The 23,150-nt window shown below is 43.0% G+C and overlaps 1 protein-coding gene across 4 annotated transcripts in view; it reads left to right on the top strand.

The window, feature by feature from the left end:
* Positions 1-23,150, top strand: part of camk2d1 (calcium/calmodulin-dependent protein kinase (CaM kinase) II delta 1) — an 80,906-nt gene that overhangs the window by 26,421 nt on the left and 31,335 nt on the right. For 2 of the 4 annotated variants that reach the window (XM_041964705.1, XM_041964703.1), the window contains exons 3-6: positions 14,470-14,529; positions 19,508-19,562; positions 21,467-21,532; positions 22,841-22,913. In XM_041964705.1, coding sequence (XP_041820639.1) covers positions 14,470-14,529; positions 19,508-19,562; positions 21,467-21,532; positions 22,841-22,913 — 254 coding nt within the window. The remainder of the gene's footprint in view (positions 1-14,469; positions 14,530-19,507; positions 19,563-21,466; positions 21,533-22,840; positions 22,914-23,150) is intronic. The other 2 variants (XM_041964706.1, XM_041964704.1) reach the window with 1 other exon arrangement.

Below are 23,150 nucleotides of genomic sequence, written 5' to 3'. Positions count from 1 at the left end.
ATTGAGGACATGTGGTACATTGTTAGATGTCATTTGTGAGATGGTGGATACAAGGAGAGGAGGAGATGCAGTAGAAAAAGGCAACAGAAGCTTGAAATGATGAAAGCAACAAAAAAGAAAAGGGTAAAGATGGAGCGAAAAGATGAAAGGGAGAGATATGAGAACGTGTGGGTGGCGGTAAATAAAGGTCGCCGGCGGGGGATGCTCTCAGAGCCATATGTGCCTGGGGTTTGACAGACAGGTCTTGTGCTGCCACGAGTTTGCCCGCCATAACGACTATGTTCAACATGGATACCAGGCAGGATTTGTGCAAACCTTAGCTACTCAACAGCTTTCATTGGATAACACAGGTAGTATCTGCCACCATGAGTTTCAATAGGGCACATTTATTATACATGCAAATGTGAGAATGAGTGGAAGAGGCCATATACACCTGGCATTTACATGTGCACAGGTGTGATGCATTGAGGATACATTGAGATGTGAGTGCTCAGATCATGTTCAGATGTGACCGTCTGGGACACATATGGCTACGTTCTTTCAGCACATAGCACGCAGCTAAAAGAATGTGCTAGTCCATACACATGCAGCGTGTATGCCCTAGGCAACATTGAAGGGCTGCCTATTCAACTGATGGCCTCTGTGAAAGTAGGTAGTACACAAAACATGCTGTCTGATTTCCATGTGGTTCACTGTAATGCAAATGACCTGTTTGGGCTCCCTTACCTGCCAAGGTAAACACACGATCTGTTTCAACTGATTACACCATTGAACTAGTAATCGCAATACTCCCAGACTCCCTTGAAAAAAAGTGCAATTTTGAGAGTTGCTGCTTGAGGAGAAACTCAAATTTTTAATCATTCATGCCTCCCTGTAAATTTGGCATTGAAGAACCAGTGTGTAGAATTTTGTGGCATCTGGCGGTGAGGTTCCAAATTGCAACCAACTTGTTTATGATTAATTGGGTCTTCTTATATATTTGTCAAATGTTATGCATTAAGTTGGTTCTTTGTGTAAAAAAAACTGTCTGAGTGTTGGCGACTGCCGTTGGGCCGCTGGATAAAAACAGCTGCGTATTTGGTGTTTGCAAACAGAAAGATGTCCATGTTTATTTGCTTATAGAGTGGGGAGGTTGAGATCCGATCCAGGTGTGAACTGTGCCACTTGAAGCTTTCCACTTGTGATAGTATCATCCAAGATGCATGTTAATGCCAGGTATGAACGTGCTTGAAAAGCTTAAGAGCTCCATTCAAGGGTGAAGCCTGTTCTTTCTACGCATTTGATGCTAACATTAATCTCTTAAACCCTGGATGATTGCAGTACTAACTATTTGCCTGCACGTCTCATCCCCCCGCAAGCGCGTGTGCACATATACATCTGCATTACTGTTTGCTTTTGTTTTCTAAGTGTTTCGGAAGAAAAGCATTGGAATGTGGTGTCAAACCCAGTTGTCTGCATTTTTGCCACCGCTCTCGACTAAGCAGGTATAGACTTGCAGAGATTCAAAGCAAAATATAGGAATGTGTGTCGTTCATTGATGGGTTGGCTGGTTTGACTCAAACATCTTCGAGTGACTGCACTCCTCACATTTATATTCTCATTACAGCTTATTGTGTTTCCATAGTGACTTTATTGTGAACTTAACATAATGTTCTTTTGTGAAATAGATCCCTCTGTTCTTAAATCAGAAACCACAGTCTAGAGCTGCAACCACAACAACAAAGACAAGTACTGTAGAAACATGGCAGGACAACAGGGCAGGTGGGAGAGGGCCCGCTCCTTCTGTTGCTATAAAGAGCTCATTCTAAGTTAACGAAAACACAACATTAATGAAAACAGGCACATACACACAGATATACACATACAGAGGCAAAGTTGGTTAGGAAAATGTCATGGTTTGGGTTAATTTAGACCACGTGTTAGAAAAGCTAGTTCCTCCCATGTGCAGATTTTTCCACTCTTTGCAAAGCTTTGACATCAAAACAGTGCCATTGATCAGACCTGTTGATGTTCAGTAGTGATATTTGTGCAGTGATTACAATTGATTACCACTTTGTTTTGTAAGACATCCACGGTAATGTGTCCATGCTGTTTAGTGTCAGGAGAGAATTCTTATCTGTTTTATCTCAAAGCTACGGCTCTCGCTCTTTTCCAGTCGCAGATTAGAGGAAGGAGAGGGGATTTAAGGGTCGGCCCTTTTCAGCGGGCACTCGGCCTGAAAGAAAGGAGGGAGGGATTTTCCGAGCTCCCTCCATTTTTATGCTCCGCTGTCGTCACCAAACACTGCAGGCAGGCTGTCAAAGAGCTGACTTTCCACTGCAGACATGTTACCGGTCAACACAGCAAAGTTTTTATTTGGCGGAAGAGATGCAATGTGATGCATTTTTAATATTTCACATTTAAAGAAAAAGTTCGGACAAATCTTGACAATATTTTATTTTGGCAAATTTATCAAATTGGTAGAAGAAGTGTTTTGCAGAAAAAATATGTTATTGAGAGTTTCATATCATGCCAGAAAGTTTTGTATCAAAAGCTTTTGTATATCAAGTGTCATATATGAACCAAACAGAAGTTATAGGTTATTGTAAAAAGTTGTGTAAGTGTACAAAAACCCTGGCATTGTATTAGCACAAAAACACTTTCATACGTCTGAAAGAAGTAACTGAAAAATGTGTTGTGCCCAATATTGATATTTGCCAGTTTGAAAAAAAATTGTGGCAGATATGTATTTTTTTTTGACATTTTGTATAAGAAACATCCTAAATTTTATATATAAAGAATTGAAAGCACTATACTTTATGTAGGGAGTTGGACACAATGCTAAAAATACACTTTGTCAGTGCTCTCTGGTGGACAAACTGTATATATATCAGCCAACACTGATGTGCTGATAAACTGATAATCTGCTGTTTTATTAGTCAGGCTTTACACAAAAACATTGCTGTAACTGAAATTATGGCTGAAACTGAGTAAACATCACATTAGGACTATCTGTGTAATCATACTCCCTTGTTCTCACGTCTCTATCTGTTCTTCTCCCATGTTTTCCAGTACACCTTTCTGTCAGTGTGTGTTTCATGTTTTACTGACCATGTCGTATTACTGTTGGCCAGAGACTGACATGCCTCGTGTTGCCGCCGATGTTTTCTGACTCAGTTCTTGCCAGCGTTATGGTGATCGTGAGACTAAACTGCTGCACATTCATCTGAACCCTGGCTTTCTATTTGAATGAGTCTGGCGTTATCAAGACTAATTTGCCAGCCGAAAATAGATGTTAGCATAAAGCACAGCCCTATGGTCTTTGACACATTCGTCAGATGCATAGAGAAGCAGCCAAGCACAGAAATGCAAAATTATGACAGTAATTTGGACTTGCATTAAAAGTGTATACATAAATGTTGTCCAGAGTGATTTCAGTTGGTGAGGGAGTGCTTATGTCGTTAAGGCAGCCATCATTTCAGTTTTACTATTTGACAGTAACCCATGCGCAACATGAACGTCTGTAGCTATGCAGACGACATACCACTGTGAATCCCCTCTTCTCCAGATGACTTTAGCCCCATTAATAATTTAGTAGAACTCAGTCATGTGAAATATACGGTCACAACAACATTTCTCAGAGCTAAATCAGGATTAAAGAGATATTCTAGTTGGCGCAGACACGATCAAATCACTTTTACATTAAAAAACCACAGACAAAGTTAAGAATGAACTTGATCGTGATCAGCATTTGGGATGCTGGCAGTCGGCTCTCTATAAATAAACAAAATACTATAAAATGCTACAAACCACCATGCTGTAACTCAGACTGTATTTCCCTCTTTTGGCTGTGTTATTTAGAGAACATAGACATCATTTCATCACTATGTCCCAGTTTGCATTTGAAATACAGTTACAGTGTGAGTACGCTCATTGACAAGATGAGTTTCTGAGGCCAGACAGAAGTGGTCGGCAGCCAGGCAGAACAGCAGATACGGATATCTATTCCACAGATGGACAGACAGAAAAGACAGACAGACATGCTTGTTGTGCTTCGCTGGCTTACAGCTTGATTCGCACCTCCATCTCCTCTCTCTGGAGAGCAAAAAGCAAAGGAGTGTAAAGAAAGAAAAGCTCTGAATGGGGGTTGGCGAGTTGCAACAAAGGGGGACATTTTCTGTAGATATTTCATAGCTTGGAAGGCAATGTACTGTAAACCGGTAGAGATGGAAAGGATGTGTTCCCTGCAGCTGTTTTATTCACGTTTAGAACGGCGCCATATGATTAGAAACCTGATGGGAAGCACCAGAAATCTGAAATCTTCCTCGCTCTTCTCACCTTGCTGACTCTCGTCCTGCCTCGTCTCTTTGCATACAGGGACTTCCATCACTGCTTCTGTCATATTATTTTGATTCAGTTGACACTCTCTTTAATCCCTTTCCTCACGATGAAGATACGCTTCACTACCAACTCATTATATTCACCTCAGATTGTCTCTCTCTGTTCCTGCACTCTTTTCCCCTTGAGCTGAGGCGGATTTTCAGGCCTTTTACATTTGTCGTATTTTTTTGGCTTTCACCTACATTAACTGATCTTTTTCCCCATTTGGTCTCTCACTCCTTTCGCCATCTGACTCCATTGAGAGACACTCAAAAAGCTTTAAATGCATAGTTTAGGAGGAGCACCCTCCTCCTGTTATGCCCCAAAGTAGTTCAGAAGATTTCCAGGTACAAAGTGTAAAGTGAGTTGGAGAAAATAACACTTCATTCCAAGGTGCACAATATCATAACTCTCAAACCGAAACCACTCGCATTCATCAATAACTCGTGTTTTATCGTTGATTGGTGATCAGTGGAATCAGTAACCTACCGAAGCCCTGCTCTCATGGGACAAATGGGAAATCGATGATGTGAGAGTCCAGTCTGGAAGATAAATGGAGGCAGTCTGAGTGGAGGCATTGCCCTTCTTCTGTCAGTGACATCCATATCCTGATGTGACACTGTGCTGCTAATGGTAACATACTGTGCTGGTCCTCAGAGTGAAGATCTTTGAATCACCTCCTCAGCTGAATGGTTAAAGCGGTCTTAACAATAGTACAGTGCCTAAGTGCTTCTTCCTCTCAGCAGCTGCAGGTTTGAGTTTAGACATTAGTGAAATCTTGGTTAGCATAAGATTTCAGTGCCCAGCTGTCCAATTTCTCAACTCGGCTCAGCTTTTTTCTGACCTAGCCTTGTAAAGGCCACGGCAGCTTCCTACGTGAGAGTTTTCTAAATGTGTTTGACAGAGAAAACTCGAGGGAGGTTATTTAACAAAAGAAAGAAAATGTATTTTCTCACTTTGCTGAGTGCTGGCAGGAAACCACAAGGGACCCTTTCAGGATGATGTTTTCTTGCAAAAAGTTTCAGGGAGCACTGAATTCGATAGCTTTGAAATAATGAATGATCTCAATACCATATATTTTTAGCACTTCAAAATGATTAAAAATGGGCAGCAATGTTATCCCTCGTGCGGCATAAATGCACGTCCACTAAAAATGTTTTTGCCAGGCTCAGATTGTTATTTTAAGTGTCTGACATCATTCTGGAAAGGATCAATACAGAGATAGACCTTTTGTTAAAGAATAAAATCCTTTTTGTTTAAGCACAAACAGATGCTGTATTGCTCTCTCCACCAGACTCCCTTTACAGAAACAGTGATTTTATCATTGGAAAACACTTCATTTAAACTCGACAGAAACTCACCAAAACCTTCCTGGTTCACTGTCCAAACAATCACCACCACCTCTGGTTTGTTCAGAATGAACCCTTAAATCACCAACTTAGATGTGCAAATATCAGGAGAGAGCAAGATGGAGGGCGAACATCAGAGAGGCAGCGAGGAAAAACTGTGTCGAGTCAGAATATTCTGGAAATTATTTTCATCAGACTTTATAACAGTAGAGATATAAATATGTCGGACATCAACAGATTTTAAAAACAAAGGTTGAAAAAAGCCCAGAAACCCTGACAGTGAGAGAGACAGTCATCACAGTCATGAAACCAAACTGAACAACAAAGCCTTCATGGCTGTTATTTATATTCAGTATAAAGTCACGGCAGTGTTGTGGTGGAGCTTCTTAAAATGAGGTTGTGGAGCCTTGCATATGCACTCATTTTGAAACTAACATCTGCCTTTGCCTTTGAATAGTACTTCCCCATTTATTTTCCAGAGGCGAGTTGTTTGTTAGTTAATGATCATAGCTGTTGATAGCTGCTGCTGCTCACCGTAGCTAATGATGTTACTAGGGGGTGTTTTTTCATCTGCATGCCACAGTCCACCGAAACATGTGTTTTTTTTTTTTGCTAGAACTCACAATTGCACTACACCATGAAGCAACGCTGTTGCTTAGCTTGTGATTGTGCAACAGGCTAAACAACATCTTCACTCCTTTACATAGACACGTGCCACATCAGAGCCTGGTGTAGTGTTTGATGACGAAGATGACTGAGATGAGCTGTAAGCGTTCCTGAGGTGAAAGGCAGTCGAAGAGCTGTTAAAACAGTTTGACACCTCAGCTGAATCAGCCCGCTCCTGGGGCCTCATTTCTAAAAATCTTTGAGATGTAAACTTGAACAATGTCTTAGATCATTTCCGATGGCGTGCTTATGTTGGATTCATGAATGATGCCGAACATGACAATCTTTGCTTCGGCGGGTTCTAAAATCCCATTTGTGATTTACACCCCTGTGATCTCTAAATCTCAGATCAATAAAACTGAAAGCTTTTTGGAAGACGCAAATGCATGACAAACTGCAATATCCCTGCACAACCTGCAGGAAAATCTAGACTTTTCTTAGGGATAAAATCATTTCCATGTAGAAGAAGATTTTATGAATAGCTGCTTATTCACGGTTTTTTTGATTAAATCTCACAGCTCCCTTTGGAGACACCACAGGCTTTACACAACGAGTTTGCCTTTAATGCAGGAATAATAGCGTGGCAGCTAATGGGGAACAAAATAGTCAGCAGTCAGACATTGCTCAGCCAAGGACTTGCAAGCTGGGACACAAAACTTTTTTATCATCACTGTAGTTTTGATGAAACGTGAAATAAGTATATAAAAAGTCCTGTTTTTATTTCTGAATGATCAGGAGAGAGTTTATAAAGCCTTGGTTTTTCATGCAAACTCATTCAAAGATATATTCAAGCACTAGCATTGAAAATATGTGGCTGTACTTGGCATTGGAATCGATAAAGTTAGAGCATGAGATTACGGTTTTACAGCCCACCAAGCAAAATAAAGATCAGTGCCTGCATCAAAATGCAGTGGTAAGACTCAGAAGGTGCCTTTTCCTCAGACGTCTTTGTTGTTTTTGGGTGTGTCACACTGTTTTTGACAGAGTTAGATTGAACAGATTTAAGTCAGAGGATTGACTGTACATAGAGGAACGTTTGTGAAGTCCTTGCTTAATCACACATTTAAAGACATGTTGAAATCCCATGAAGAAGCATACAGACAACCCAGCTGCTTCATTCATCCTCCTCCTCCTCCTCCTCCTCTCTCTGTCAAACAGCTGGGCCTGTCCACTTCCTGTTTACACTACATCAGCTTCACCACATGAACAGTCTAAGCCATCAGCGCATGTTGTAACTGCAATCTGGCTATTAGTAGTAATACCCTTTTTGAAAGCAAAAGCATCTAGGCAGACAAGCCATTGTCTTTTTGCACTTTATTATAGTTGATATGAAATCAATGCTTTTAAGAAATCCTAATAACAGTCTACTGATGACCAGTCCTATGAATAGCACTTTACAGATATTGTCCACAGGAGCAATTTCTGCACCCAGTTTTAATCTCTGCACTTAATCATTCACGCTGTCATTATTTAGCCTCTCGAGTGCCTTTTCATCAGCAGCGTATCCTGCCACAGTGCAGCTGAGAGATGATAGCGAGGCTGGACGGAGTGCGTCAAGCCTGTCAGGAGGCCGGACTGTCAGATGTGGTATTTTGATGGATGTCGCGCTGACTGCTCATGACGGCGTCTGAACGTCTGGCTGACGGTGATAGCGGGCAGCATGCTGACAGCAGTTTCCCCCTCGGCGGTGCCACCTGCCTGCCCACACACTGACTTGTCATATCAGCCACCACCACAGCTTGAGTGGCAGGGTTGGAAAGCGCTTCGCCGTACAGCGAAAGCCGCTTGGACAGAGAACATACAAGTCAGCTTCCTGTAGTCTCAGACTGGTCTGACAGGGTATTTCTGCTAGCAGGGCTTCAAGAGCACCAACAGGGCCTCTTTGTGCATGCTATAATCAAAGTCTGTCAAAGTGAGTGCAGCCACTGATGGGTGTTTATGTCTGAAAAACACAACGTGTGACTGCCTCTGGACCGCATCATCATCCTATCAGCATCAATTAATCGGCCAAACCGATTAATCGATTGACCTCTATTCACATCTTGTACGAATGTACCCAAGTACATTGTCCACTGAATATGCGTGTTCACGTGTGTTTCTTAAAGTTTCATTCTGCTGTGTTCCGCTGCAGCTCAGACTCTCAGTTCTGTCGCTCAGTTCCTTCATTCCAGTCGCCTTTTCCACCATGTCCATTTCCCTCTTCACCTCCCTCTCAGCCCAAGCACACGCACTCTGAACGGTAGTCACACCTGCTCTTTGCTCTCGGCCATGGCAACATCACTCGGTGCCGCCGCCTGTGTTTGAGTGTGTGCGCGCGCTGTGGTTTTGTGGTTTTCGTCCACGAGTTATTTTTATCCTCCTCCACATCCCATCGCCCACACGCATCTACTTTTTGTTTTGTTTTGTTTGAGTCCAACGATGCACTGATGATGTCCACGCTTCCTGCTTTCTGATAACTACAGTCAGACAGGCGGACGTGCAGGGAAATGTGACGGCTGGAGCTTAAATAGATGCTGTCTCCCGCTCAAGCAAACAGTACAGAGTTGCCATTCAGAGAGATCTCACTGCTGCGTTTGAGTGTGTGGTTTTTAGTCGTGATTTTACATCTAACATTTCGCATGTTTTTTTCTAATGGCATTTGCTGCTCTTGTTACCATCCTACCATAGCGGCGACGTCAGCTGTCTGATGGCTGTCGTCATGTGTGGGCCGGACTCCTTTGTGTGGTCTCTGAGCCGCTGCAGTGGCTAAGTCCAGGCTTTGGCTAGAATATCCCCCGTGGCTTAAAGCGGGCCATAGTTGCTGCATGTGTGCGTGTGTGCCAGTGTTTATTGCTGTACAGCAGGATTTGGCTCGCTGAAGCCCAGGCTGAGATGCTGGAGCAGATGATCTGAATTCCAATTAGACAGGCACACTGGAGATAGACAGGAGCCCTGGGTTGATAAAGACCTTGACAGTAATTGGTGTGAATAGACAGGTGCAGGGGGTTAATGCTGGTAGTCATCATTTTCACAAAATCTGCTGCATTCCTTGAATTTCTCTACATGTGATCAGAGGTACGAGTGGTAAAGTTAAGCATAGCTTTATGGCAACAACGCGAGCCATGTAGCAGGAAAAAACATTTAGAAAGTGTAAAAAGAGCCAAAAAACAGAATTCACAAAGAAGGCACCCGGGGTTAGCTGGACTTTTAGCTCATCCCTCCTCTCCACTGTGTTCAGTCACAGTAGCTCTTGATGGCATAACATGCTCAGGCTCTTCGAGTTCCTCGCCCTCACACTGATCCAAGCCATCGCTCTCTATCTTCCTGCACACCAGCTGGGTGATGGCTTCAGACCGACGCACATCACTCTTTGTCCTCTGAGCTAACAGCGACTTGCTGATGTTTTTGCTGATCTTTTCCTTGGACATGGCAGCTGGATGCGTGCTCTTAATGTGTTAGAGCATACAAACTCTATAAATCTTTCTGGAGGAAGTGAACCCACACCGAGCTTCATTTAGCGCCCTTCATCTTTTACCTCAAAGGCTTTTCGCAGCACAGCTGTGCAGCAGCCCAGGTTAAGTGAAGCCGTTAGCAGAGTGTGCGTTTGTATGCAAATTAACCTATAGACCCACATCCGTAACCAGTCAAGCATTCTTGGTAGTTAAGCGACTGGAGGTTAACTGTTGACATCCTGAGTTTCCTTAATGTAAGCGGTCAGTTATTGTAAATGTGGCAGCGGGATAAATGAATGAACAAGGCCTTACATAAACCTTGCTGCTGACTCAAAGCCTTCAGTGAGGATCAACATAGCAGTGACTCAATGTGCTTCCAGCTAAATGCACGACACAGACCATGTTATGAACATGCAGCTGAGGCAGCTGGTAAGACAAACATAGAAAATCCTAAATAGTTTCAGCTAATTGTATTTTGACAGAGCCCTCTTATCGCAGTGCCTCCCAGCACACCCACACCTGAGGGTCTCCAGTTGCGTCGGTAGCTCCACGAGTGAGTGATGGCATGATGATTACGGCTGCTAACGATGACTGTCAGCTCGAGAATCAGAGCAGACCGACGAAAGAGACCCGCCACCCCTCGGCGTGGCTGCACAACGAGGACTGGCACATTGTTGGTGAAAAGCTTGTTTGCATCCCCGAAGGTGTTATGTTATTCATGAGCCGGTGTGCTCAGGTTTCTGAGGATGTGTGGTTGGGCTCTCTGCCACTCTTAAAAGGAAACAAGGATCAGTAGAGCGATGCTGGAAAGAGTTTTGTGATTGCTGTGCTTGACTAGAGCATACCTAGTTTTGCCGTTAAAGGATAACCATTCTAGATGAAGCTCAGGGAAAACCTGTACAGATGTTGCTCAGAGCCTTTTTGCTTTTTCTTCTAAACGTATTTTTTTTCTGTCTTGTCCTGAATCTCAGTTTGATCAATGTGCATGAGCGACATACAGAAAACATGTTGACACGTATCTTTGCATGCCTAGAGTTCCAGCATCATGATCTTTATTTGTGTCTGGCTATTCAAAAAGGAAGGAATGCTGATAGGTAGATGAAAAGCGGAGCGAGTGTTTAAAGGTGAGAGCCAGGAAATGAGAGGGGAGCTGTTGCTAAGGGGCATAAAGAAAGAAAAAGCATTAGGCTGTGTGTGTTGGCAGTGTGGTGCAGCAGAGGTGTTTTCTATCCCCTTGTTTTCCTTTTTTTTTAGTATCACATTCACTCTCTCAGTCTCTTGGCACCAAACTCCATTACTCACCTATTACTTTATTAACAGCAGGTGAAAAGGTGAGGATTTTTTCTGCGTACTCACTGGTCAAAGGGCAGGTTCTTTACTCTTCGTCTGGTTTTAAATGAGATAATGTTAGGATAGTGCTCCCAGATGTGTGTGTGTGTGTGTGTGTGGGCACACTGAGGGATTATTTTTTAAGTGACTGAACCTGCGTGTGGAAACACCTGTGCTGCTCTACAGCACCGTGGAAGCAGCTCATCTGATCGGTCGGCTGCATTGAAAATAGCTGCTGTCCTCGTTTTCGCCGGCCTGGTGGCGAGCTCATCTGGGTTTTCTAAATGGGCCAGCTCCAGAGCGAATCACACCCGGGACTTGGATTTATGATCTCGGGGTCGAGGGGTTGCACTCTGTGCTGTGGCGAGGTGGAGTGGCCGTGGGTGGTCAAGCCGAGGAGCCTCCTGTTCGAGGACTGAGACCAAATACAGGCTGTAAACGCTGTACCTGTGTGCAGATGTAAATGTAATGCTTCACATGGTCTGCCTCCAGTCTTACACATTTTGGCTTATCTTTTGGCTTATACTTAAGTTATTGTGCTGTACCTGAGGAACTACAGTAAGAGAAGATGGAGAACAACACAGGTCAAATAAGAACTAAGAAACAAACAAATCTGTTGAATTTCTTTTTAGCTCCTTCCATAGAAAAGAGATTCAAGTCCTATTGCAGTTAGGTCATACTGTATATGTAGTATGTTGATAAGTAAGAAGACATTGCAGTGCACAAATGTCAAACATAAGTTAAAGATCATTTGAGTGTCTTCCCAAAGGAAGGAAATGTAAACGAGCATGTCAAGGAAAAGATCAGTTGCCCACGGTTGCAGTGAGGCTGGAGATGGCGAGCGAGCGCCACTCATGCTGCAAATCCTGTTATGTCACAGATTAGCAGCGTGCCATCCAGCGGATGGAAAGGATGATGGGGAGAGAGGGAGCGAAGTCGACGTTCACCCGGCGACCACGAGGATTACAGGCCCTGTAAAAGCACATCCCATTGGTCTGATCGGGATTAGAGACTTGCAAACCGATGTGCGATTGGAGACGGTGTGATCACATCTGGTCGGAACCGAAATGGGATTAGAAGGGAGCAGAAGGCCGTCATAGTTCATACTCACGGCTTATTGGAGAACCAAGTGTTAAATTTCCATGGCAGCATTTTGATCTGGTCTGTATCTAGAGACCAGTAAAAAACACAAAATCAGTGGAGAGATGGCCATTAAATAGCACACAATATGTAAAGCACAAATACAATATATAATAAATTTCAGCACTACAGCAGGGCCATTTGTCTGTGGCAATTGATATTCGCTGTTAGTGGCTAAATATTCGTCATATCACAGTTTAACAGTATTGATGTGTTGATGTATTGCTGCTTTGGTTATGTTTAGATCTGCCGCAATCCCCTATAATATGTATGTTACTATATTTAATGAAACCTTCATTAACATCATGATTGAAAAAATATCCTGCAGTATCATATTATTTGAAGGGAGTATCTCTCACCCTATTGTAGTGAATGATCTACATACACTTCTTTAATATGGCTGTGTCAAGCCCACTTATGATCCACTGTGGTGAATAATACATACTTTAACAAGAGCTGTTTTATTAAATATTCAACAGTCTTTTGGGTAACTTAGTCTCCAGTAATTGAACATCTTCAAAGCCTCTTCATTTGAATAGCAAATCAGCTGAATTGGAGACGACCCCAGTGACACCTCTTAAATGTCTGAGCTGAGTTTTGTTCGCCGTTGTTTTGTTTTTTGGTGGTATTGCCATGGTTTCCAAGTGATTTGGGATAAAATCGACCTGTCTTCTGCATTCATTTGTAAACCGCGACTTCTGTCAACCTTTTCACTGAGAGATGCCGCTTAAACGCGGATGTTTTTAAAGGCTACGTCTAATGTGGTATCACAGTGAAAAGACTGAATGCAAAATCAAAGTGCCAGCATTTGATTAGATTTTACCCGAAGGACGCGAAGGGACACGTTGTAGTTTGTTGAGTTATATGACTCGTGATGTTAAAGGAGAAACAGGAACTCCCTGCAATGATTTGTGGTATTCCTGAGAGACCCCACCTCACACATTGAACTGCATTATTCTGAGCAACGATTGGAAAAACTCAAGTGCTGTTCTGTTCGACAACAACAACGGACGCAATGCACATGAATCAGAAAAGTGTAGCGTTGGCAGAAAATAGTCCCTATGATGGAAACCCTCCAGTGAGTGTGCTTCTCTGAAGAGCAAATTCCCGTAAGTGGATGTTAATATTTATCTACTTCACATCCTCTCAGGTTGGCAGTAACAAGGCCTATCTGCTGCGAGTCAAATAAAAGACCTGTATTTAACAACATGAAGATATATATACACACACTTATATATACATGTATATATATTTCTAATATATTTATCTTATATTTATCTTCAGTGACACTGACGATGGCTTCCACACAGCTGGAGCTGCTGCAATGAATGAAAATGAATCTCTAATTAAATGTTTCAGTCATATTTTTAAGCAAAAGTGCCAGTATTTGGTCGTTGCACCCTCTCACGTGTGAGGATTTGATGCTTTTCTTTGTCATACACGATGATAAGCTGGATATCTTTGTGTTTTGCATTGTTAGACGGACAGAAGAAGACATCACGTTGCACTTTAGGAAATTATAACAAGACAGTTTTTGGACAAACTACACAAACCGCTATTTTCATGGTAAAAAGTGAGCTTCATGTCAAAAACTATTGCTGTAATTTAATTTGAGTTAGAAATCCGAGCATCACATTGACTGCTTCAGTTTAAATACAGTGCAGCGGTCCTGCGGTGAGCCGCAGAGTGCCAGTGTAATATTATTGAAGCAGACGGCTGAGGAAGTGCAATGATGTCATAGAAATAAAGTGAAAAATAATGCTCATGTGATATTGCTGGTCATAAAGGTCATGTTTTGGTTTCGTGGTGCTAAAAGCAGAAGCATCTGCTAATTTGCTGCAGTCCTCTTTTTCTGCTTTCGCTGAAGTGGCTTTCATTGTCATATTATGTGTCTCTTTTTCTTCTTTTGCATCTGTTACTTCCAGATGTTAAATCACAGATGCATTAACACAGATGCTTTGACTTGCTGCTCCTCACTTTTCGTCTTTGTTTAATCAAAAATACACTGTTTATTGAGTTCTTCTTCAGTATATGTCACATAAAAGTGCATAAAAGCTTTAATAGAACAGAGAATTGGGCCATATTGCAACCTCACCATACAGTTTAGACCAGCTAACACGTACTGTTGACGAGATATGAAGAATTTCAGGAGGGCTCGCATGAGTGTGACAGATGTGTTGTGTTTGCCTCCACAGATCATCAGAAGCTGGAGCGAGAGGCCAGGATATGCCGTCTGCTCAAGCATCCCAACATAGGTAACTCATACTTCCATTATATGTGCTTTCTGTGCTCCCTCTCACCATGTCACAAGGAGAGCTTATATTTAATACATATCCCGCCATTTATTTGGAAACGTACAAAGGTTAGCCTGAAGATGGCTTCACAGATGTACATCTATTATTTACGCTGTACAGTGGATTTACATTTGTGCTGCTTTAGACAGCGCACTATATCTGCAATAAAGCCAGAGTATGTTTTCCTCTATACATAGCTATTTACTGTATGCAATGGCCAATTGATCATCAACTAACTGTACACATTTTTGACCATATCGTGCTCACACATACTGTACATGCACACACAGTTAATTTGTCACTTTGTTTGTTTTGCGACTTTGCCTTAAATGGGCTTTACAGTCGATTCAACATATGACATCTTCTACGCTTAAAACAACCCATAGCCCCTTCATTAATGTAGATCAGGCCACAGCGTGCCAACGCAGAGTCTAACCTCAACGCATAGTCATGTGGTAAGGTGCAGCATGCCCAATCAAATACATGCAAGCACACATTCCTGGTAGGTTACTCTAAGATCATCTCTCATGTCACCAAACCCCAACCTTGTCTTGTTGTCCCTGTATACGGAAGGCAGAAGTGTATATAGCTGTGCAAACGACCACTCTCTCAAAGAAAGCCTGCAGCAGAGGGGGATATGTGAGACAGACTGTCCTGTGAGGCATTCATAGTGTTGCACTCTTGAAAAAAAAAAAAGTTCAAACCCTGGCTCCTTTTTCACCTCTGCAAAGCTGGCCAGTCATGGTGTGAAGGTGGTGTGAGGCAAGGTTTCAGAAGGTATTCAGCCATCCAACAAGCACTTCTGATGAGGCATACTCACAGCTGTAGACCCTCACTTTGAGTGGGAGGGAGCACCTAATTTCATTCCCAAGAGACTCTAAGCATTAATACCTTAAGGATACATGCCCGACTTCACCAGGTCCTGCTTCTGTCTCCAGATGAGAAGTGAGTCCCCACAATATGAGTGCTTGAACAGAATTATGTCCCCACAGCCTGATTAATACAAGTAAACACTTAACCACTATAAACTCTGGCTCGTTCAGTGTCTACAAATAACGAACATCTGCGTACATGGCTCCCTTCCCCCTTCCACAACACACACACACACACACACACACACAGCTCTCTCTCTCCTCCCTCCTTGCTTTGGGAGCCACAAAGGGCAAGAAACTATAATTACCACCTCAGTAACGACCTCGCCACACACTGAAAACTGGCTTTTACATGTTGTTTGGTCTGTTTTCTTTTAGTGAAGATGAGGCATCATGGGGTGGGAGCGACAAACTAGTGGAGGACAGGGGGGTTATTAGGTTTGCCGGCCTATTGTCCTGGTGTCAGAAATGAAGTAACTGACACCACAGAGGAGGCTTTGGTTAACAGAGCGTTGCTTCACAGGTTTGTGTGGCCACGTTTGTTAACAGAACCAAACCAAGGTGTTGCTTCAGTGCAGCATGGTCGTTTCATTTCTGACTGTGGCTCCTTTGATCGGAGCTTAGTTAAAAGCCACTATAAAGAGCTCGTGTTCAAAGAGACTACTCACGTTTATTGCCTTGTTGGGTTTATTTTTAGCAATGTTGCTAATGACAGCCGCTAAGCCCTGACCCCCTCCGTGTCACTGTTTGCACACAGTTTACCATGATAACATGTAGATGAAGCCTTGAAATCTTATTTTAAAACAATAGCCCTTGATTTTGGACGGAGGTAGACGAAAGCTGGCTTTTTATTTCTGGCTGGAGACGTCCATTTTTGTCTGCTGAAATTACACCCGTCAAGCTAGCTAGCTACAGGTTAGCTTCATGAGTGTTGAAAGTGTCCTCTCTGGCTGGCTTTTTAATGTCTCCAGTGGACCTGCCGTACCTAGTTACGGTTGCTAAGCTATGACTGGACAATCGGTATTTGGGGGAGGGATTTAGAGAATGTCAGTGACACAATGATAAAAGCACGTTGACACAGAGGAGCCTAATGTTTCGTGAAACCCTCCTACAACACACAGCATGAGCACTGACTGGTTCCACCATTGACGTCACCGGAACTTCTCCTTACGACCTGTTCGAACGTGTGCGCGCACTTCCCCTCCTTTTGAGACCGGCCTGTCTCCCGTCGGATGGCGATTGGCTGGTAGCAGGTAGCGCTGCTCTCATTACTATCCCACTCACACAGCATCCAGCTCTGGGAAAGCCCTCGTTCCTTTCAGGTCGTCATGGTGCTCCATCTCTCAGATGTCAATCAGGAGACGAGCTAACGGGCGCGTCAGAGAAGCCCCACAGGGGCATCTTTCCCTTCTTTAATCTTTTCATGCTCCGGCCATTCTTGAGCACTTTTTTACAGAAGTATCCCACTTTATATTCATACAGTCTCACTCACTAACAGTACGATCCATCTTTCACTGCTGGTCTGTTGCTAATAGAGTCCTTTTTATTCAGGGAAAATATTGGAAATGGCAGCTGATGTGTTCCTACTGACCTGATAAGAAGCTAAACACTAACCAGTCATTGTCTGGTATTATAACACGGAGCCAAAATCAGTCTTAGCCATATTGCATTATGGTGGCTCTAAATGGAAAATGGATAATTGATTATGTTTACTAACCTGACCGGTCTAGGGTTGGATTTCAGTGGCGGTCTATTAAAGATGAAACTAGTTTTTGAAGTGTTCGCTTGATGCTGGACTATCTTTTGCTTGGAGGTTTCATCTGATCCATGACTGCCACTAATATGTTGAGAATACATTTCCACAGGTTTGTGCTCGCAGTCAATTCAAGCTGCCTCCATCAGGCTGAAATGAGAAAGTTCCAAAGCTAGAGATCAGAGCAGCTTTAACCCCTGAACTAATGCTACTGTAGCTACTCAGGCCCTGTCAGAGGCATCATGTTAGTCTCAGTTTGGCCCCCTTCACTTCACGCCGTGTCATTTCATGTCCATTAGGCAGTGCAGCTAATTGGCTTAGTGAAACCTCACTGTTGGCAGCGTTCTTACCTCTGTGCTGCCTTCATCCTCTTCTTGTTCAACAAAGTGGAAGAGACAGCCCTGCTCCCTGATATTCATGCTCATTCAGGGCACCTTACTGCTAAAAATAGAGCAGCGGGAGTGATGTGCACAGTGCAGTATCTGCCATCCAAGTCAAGAGCAGAGGCATGGTGGCTATTTGCATATGTGACATTTAGGATAATGATCTATAGTTATTTAAATATCTAATATCGAATCTATTGTAAGAGTTTAGTCTAACCTATGCACGTCAGTAAAGTAGTTGTATGTTTTATTTTAACATTTACTTTTTTTCATTTCAGATGAATAAATTCAAAATATTTGTAGATTTAATGCAAGTCAAATATGAAACTACATACCTGTAAGCTTTAGTGTTCTTACTATGACCATTCAAACCATGTAGCTGAATATAGGCTCACATTATTATTTCAGAAGCGTGTATGACGATCCACACATGTTCCTCCATATAGTGTGTTTATGGATCCGCAGCCTCTGAGAGAGGATGAAAGTGAATATTGTTAATAATTTATTTTGGATGATGAATCTGCTCTGAGAACACATGGGGGCTGAAAAAACTGTTTGAGCGGCATCTGTTTTTTTAAGACCGATTTCCAGTCATTATATTGGAGTGCCAACACTTAGGTGCTTATTGTGCCAAATGCATCTTCAAGATGCCAAGAAAAAAAAAATGGTGTTTGTAAAAAAAATCTTTACAAAATTGGTGTAACCTCAGGAAAATCGGCTCAAGATTTCACTTTACAGCACATCCATTGAAAGACGTAAGCTACCTGATAGCCAAGAGCCCATAAAAATGAACAATATGGAAGTGGTTTTGTTGATGCAGTGTGTCTATATATGCTTGTATTTTGGTTGTTGCACTGGCAGTGTTCATTTGCACGCTGTGGTGTGGTTGGAGGAACAGCATTTGTCCTTGACAGTAGGATGAATAGTGTATTTGAAAGCGCCTCTCAGGAATAATGTTGCAGGAACAAAAAGCAAAAAAGGACATCTCCGTGCCAAAAGCCGTTCGTGGGATAAAGACGAGTGTAAGCCGCCATGCAAAATGTTTGGTTTTTCTTTTCATCTGGTGGAGTGGTGACAACACACTTTGATGTTGCAAGAAGGGGTGGGAGCACTGGGGAATTCAGAAAAATGTCCAGCACACAGAATTATACAGTTTAAGCTCCTATATGTGCTGATCATATCCTCTATAGAAGAACAGAACAGAGGAATAAGTGCTAGCCTGACTCTGTCTTAAGTGAAGCTGTGTGGTTGTACTGAGCAGCTTCCAGGTGTAGATGTGCGTAACTGAGTTAATATGAACACAGCTTTCCTTAAATTGCCGGTATTAGCTGTATTAGCTGTAGCTGTATTAGCTGTGGCCGATGGTTCAATCCCCGGCTCCACGTGTCGAAGTGTTCCTGGGCATGAACCTGAACACTGTAAGTTCCTCCTGATGGCGTCTCCTTCACCATTTGTGTGTGTGTGAGAGTAGAAAAGTGTTATATAAGTGCAGTCCATTTACCATTTTTTGCATTTACCTGGAATTGTTTAACAGTGACAGACTGCTGAAGGCCGTCATCATTAATATATAATCATGAATACAGATGAAGAAAATCAAAGCCGACTTTGACACCTTGCTGTTTCACAACCTTGCGTCACTGATCTGTTTGATTATTCACTGTCATTTGTTTTGCGTCACTTTGGACCTGGGATGCGATGTGCCTGAAACGGCAACGAGCAGAGAGTGCTAAATTCACCCGTGCTGTCTAAAACTCTCAGCCGCTCTTCACGCTGAGGGAAGAGAACGGTTCACTGGTGTTCAGTGCTCAGGTTGCGGTTAAATGAAAGTGCTCTTAATTCACACAGTTTCCTGCTGCTGCCAGTGTGGCAGGTTGCCTGGAGTATTTTACATAATTAAATACCTTTGATTTCTGCCTCTCTCTCCCTCACAGTGCGGCTCCATGACAGCATATCAGAGGAAGGATTCCACTATCTGGTCTTTGACTTGTAAGTGCTGGACTTTCATTTTGCACATCACATTGTTGCACCTGAACAGGACCCTCTGCATGGTTAAACAAGGGCCAAACACACAGCCACATTATGCTCAGGAGAGGTAAAACCTGGCAGCTGCCAATCAGATCTCCCGTCACCGGGGCACCATGGGAGATTAGACGTGACGCGGTCGCCTCTTTGCTCCATCTGTCTCAGCGACAGCGTGTGTTCAGTCATCCCCCTCATCACGTCCACACGCTGCACAGAATCATGGCACGCATGCTTGAGCACATACAATATATGACCGCATCAGATTGCTCCATACATGCACCAGGGTTTTCCCTGGATTCCTACAGACAATGGCGAGAACGTTCATGGCGTGCATGTTGTACTCAGTTTGTGAGCACACCTTAAGAGTGGCATGGGCTTAAATGGAAATGCCCTTTTTTAAACTCATCAAGCTCTTTTTCTGTAATTCTGCATCTGTAGTACCCAATTCGTTAACAAATACATCACTATTGTTTTCTCATTGTGACCCTAACATCCTGTCTGACACTTCATTTAATCTCCCTTCCTTCAGATCTCTCCCTCCTCCCCTTCATCCTCCACAGCGCGCCATCTCCTTCACTTCTCCTCTCTCCCGTGTATTTTCAGCTGCTGTTTGCGTTCTAATTTGGCAGCCAGAGAGGAAATTGCTTCAAAATGATCTTAAACGCTGCATTTAGTTTGACTCTGGGCGATGAGAAAAAGAACAGAGGGTGTTCCTTCTTGGCTAAAAGACAACACGCAGCTAAAAAGATTTCCTTTTTTTCCTTAATAGAAAACGTGACAAGACACAACAGCACTGCAGTCTGGTGACAGGAATCAACCAATGAACGGAGAAGGGAGCTTATTGACCTTATATTCATTGAGTTGAGTGAAAGCATTGTAACAGATTGGCGGAGCGTGCGGCATCAGAGGAAATCATAGTACACTTCATATTTGGGTCACTTCCTGGCTGCTGAATGAGGGCCAACAGCAACACTGGGACTCTGCGAGCCTTTTCACAACTGAATTTGTCACAACATGGAAGTCATTAAAAGTTGCGCGAAAGCCCTGAAGACTGAAAGTGGTAATGTTTTCCACAAGCCATGGAAAAGCTTTGGGCTTAAAATATCTATCAAGTCATTCTCCATTTCATTTTGTGCAAATTGACCCACTGGTCCACTTTTAAACCGTAGAAAGGAAACTCCACTGATGTTGGACAGGAAGTTTACTTTCCATGGTCAGTGCTACTTTCTGAGCTAATAACCCTGATGATGTTGTTATTTTGGCTCGAGCTGGGAGACGGATTTCTAAAAGTGTGAGCAGAGTTTGAAAGACATGAGAATCTACCATAAACGTTGCATCATGGGAATTGTAGGATCCACTATGTGTGTGTATTCTATATATAGAGTTGTGTGCCCCAGCTTCCTCCTGGGCTCAGCTACTTTACTCGTGGATTGACATCTACTACAGATGAACTTGTCATTCTCCGAGCTCCAGAAGCTGAATCATAGCATAATGTGTTGTGCTCTGTTAATACTGCGCCTCAGTCCTGTTAGAGATATTCCAGTCTGATTTGCTCACTTGGAAAAGCACTCTGGCTCTTATCCCTAACCTCATGGAAAGACATGGAAATCTCTTCCAGCTGAATAAACAGTGTCCATATTCTGACCATATCTGCAGGAATATATTATTGTAGTGATTTCACCACTGAGGCACAACACCAATATTTGACCCAGTTGGTCTGGAAAAACAAATCTCTTCTGGATCAGATTTGTTACTGTGCAGCATTATCAAGCCTGTGTTCCTCTCCGGACGCATGATGTTCACTTCTTTTCCAGCCATATATTTTCTCACTCTGTTGCCGTCCGTCGCTCCGTTTCTGTCTCCCGCAGAGTTACCGGCGGGGAGTTGTTTGAGGACATCGTTGCCAGGGAGTACTACAGCGAAGCTGATGCCAGGTCAGTGTAATGCTCCGCTGTGTTGATATTTCTGAATTTTACCGAATAAATGTGACGTGAAACCCATTCAGTCTACTTTGGCACAGAAGGCATATTCAAGCAGATACGCAGTACAGAACAGTTAAAATCATACACATAGTCATGAAAGTGTGTTCCCCTTCCTATACGCATGTATTTGACACACACACACACACGTAAAATACACTCCCTCCTGATTATGCAGTGGATAGAACAGTGCAAATATGTTTCCTGTTGTGCTGCCTTTGATATGCCTTTTACCCGAAACCTCTCTTTCTACATTTCTCGTTCTACCTTTGTCCTTTTGATTATGGATGTACTTTTCCCAATTTTATCTCCTGACCCTTTTATTAAAAATCCACTCCAAAAAGAGCCGTCTGATGGTTTGTACAAGTCAGGAAACTAAAGGGAAGCAGCTCAATCTCTGAGCGTTTCCATCAAAGGTTCTTTTAAGGTTAATTTTGAATTATTTTAGAGATTTTCAATTTTTCTCTCAATTTGACTCATTTGACGGAGCAGCTCCTGGATTTCTCTTCATGAGTTGAAGCTTGAATTTAAGAATTGTTCATTCCTATGTATTGCAACTGCTTCAGGTGTGGAGGATCTGGATTCTGTTTGTAGTGGATTTCAGTAATTTGTAAAAATGATTTTAAAGGTGACATCTGAAAGCGCTTTATAGATGAAAAGAATATGCATGTGTCCTTTGTATTTTTCTCGACTTGTTAAATGACTTAAAGGACCAGTTCAACAATGAGCTTTCTTTCCAGGAGTGACATGAAGATCAGCCTCACGTCTGTTCATTAGCTACTGACACGGTTCGCCTAGCTTAGCATAAAGACTGGATGCAGGGGGAAACAGCTAGCCTGGCTCTGCTAAACAAACACACCTACTAACACCTCTGAAAGCTCACTGATCTCAAATTGTTAACGTTTGTGTTCAGATTAAACAGACAAGACACATTGTGTAAGTGCAGACACTTTAGAGGTGTTCGTAGGTGGATTTATGAACTTTGGACAGAGCAGGTGAGCTGCTTCCAGTGTTTATGCTAAGCTAGGCTAACTGCATCCGGATTGGCATCATCTTCTCATCTCACTCTTGAAAAGAAAGTGAAAAAACGTATTTCCCAGAATGCTGAACTGTTCCTTTAAAGCGTTTGTCAATCAGGTGTTGTTGTTTCATGTGTTTGGTGTGTTCTGTCTGCCTGTTCTTGTTCCTTTGTTTCTTGACATTTACCTGTTCTCCCTCTTCCTCTCCTTTTTGCTTCTGGCCTGGTCTCTCTCTCCTCCACAGTCACTGCATACAGCAGATTCTAGAAAGTGTAAATCATTGCCACATAAATGGCATAGTGCACAGGGACCTAAAGGTTAGTAAGTGACGACAGTAACAGCAAAAAGACACAGGCCTGCCCACCTGTGGCACCTTGCCTCGCTCCTCCACTGCCTGATCAATCGACCAATTAACCTTTCACTGAGTGCCGCCTCCTCCAAAACCGCACCCTCTCCTCCACCAGTCACCCTCACGTGCCGCAGCCTGACAGGAGTGTGTTCAAATCCACCTGCTGCAGGCCATGGTGGGCAGGTTGGCTGGAGAGGAGGCGGTA

The sequence above is a fragment of the Chelmon rostratus genome, chromosome 23 (assembly GCF_017976325.1).
Source record: "Chelmon rostratus isolate fCheRos1 chromosome 23, fCheRos1.pri, whole genome shotgun sequence".
NCBI lineage: Eukaryota > Metazoa > Chordata > Actinopteri > Chaetodontiformes > Chaetodontidae > Chelmon > Chelmon rostratus.
This window is presented reverse-complemented; position numbering and strand designations above follow the sequence as displayed.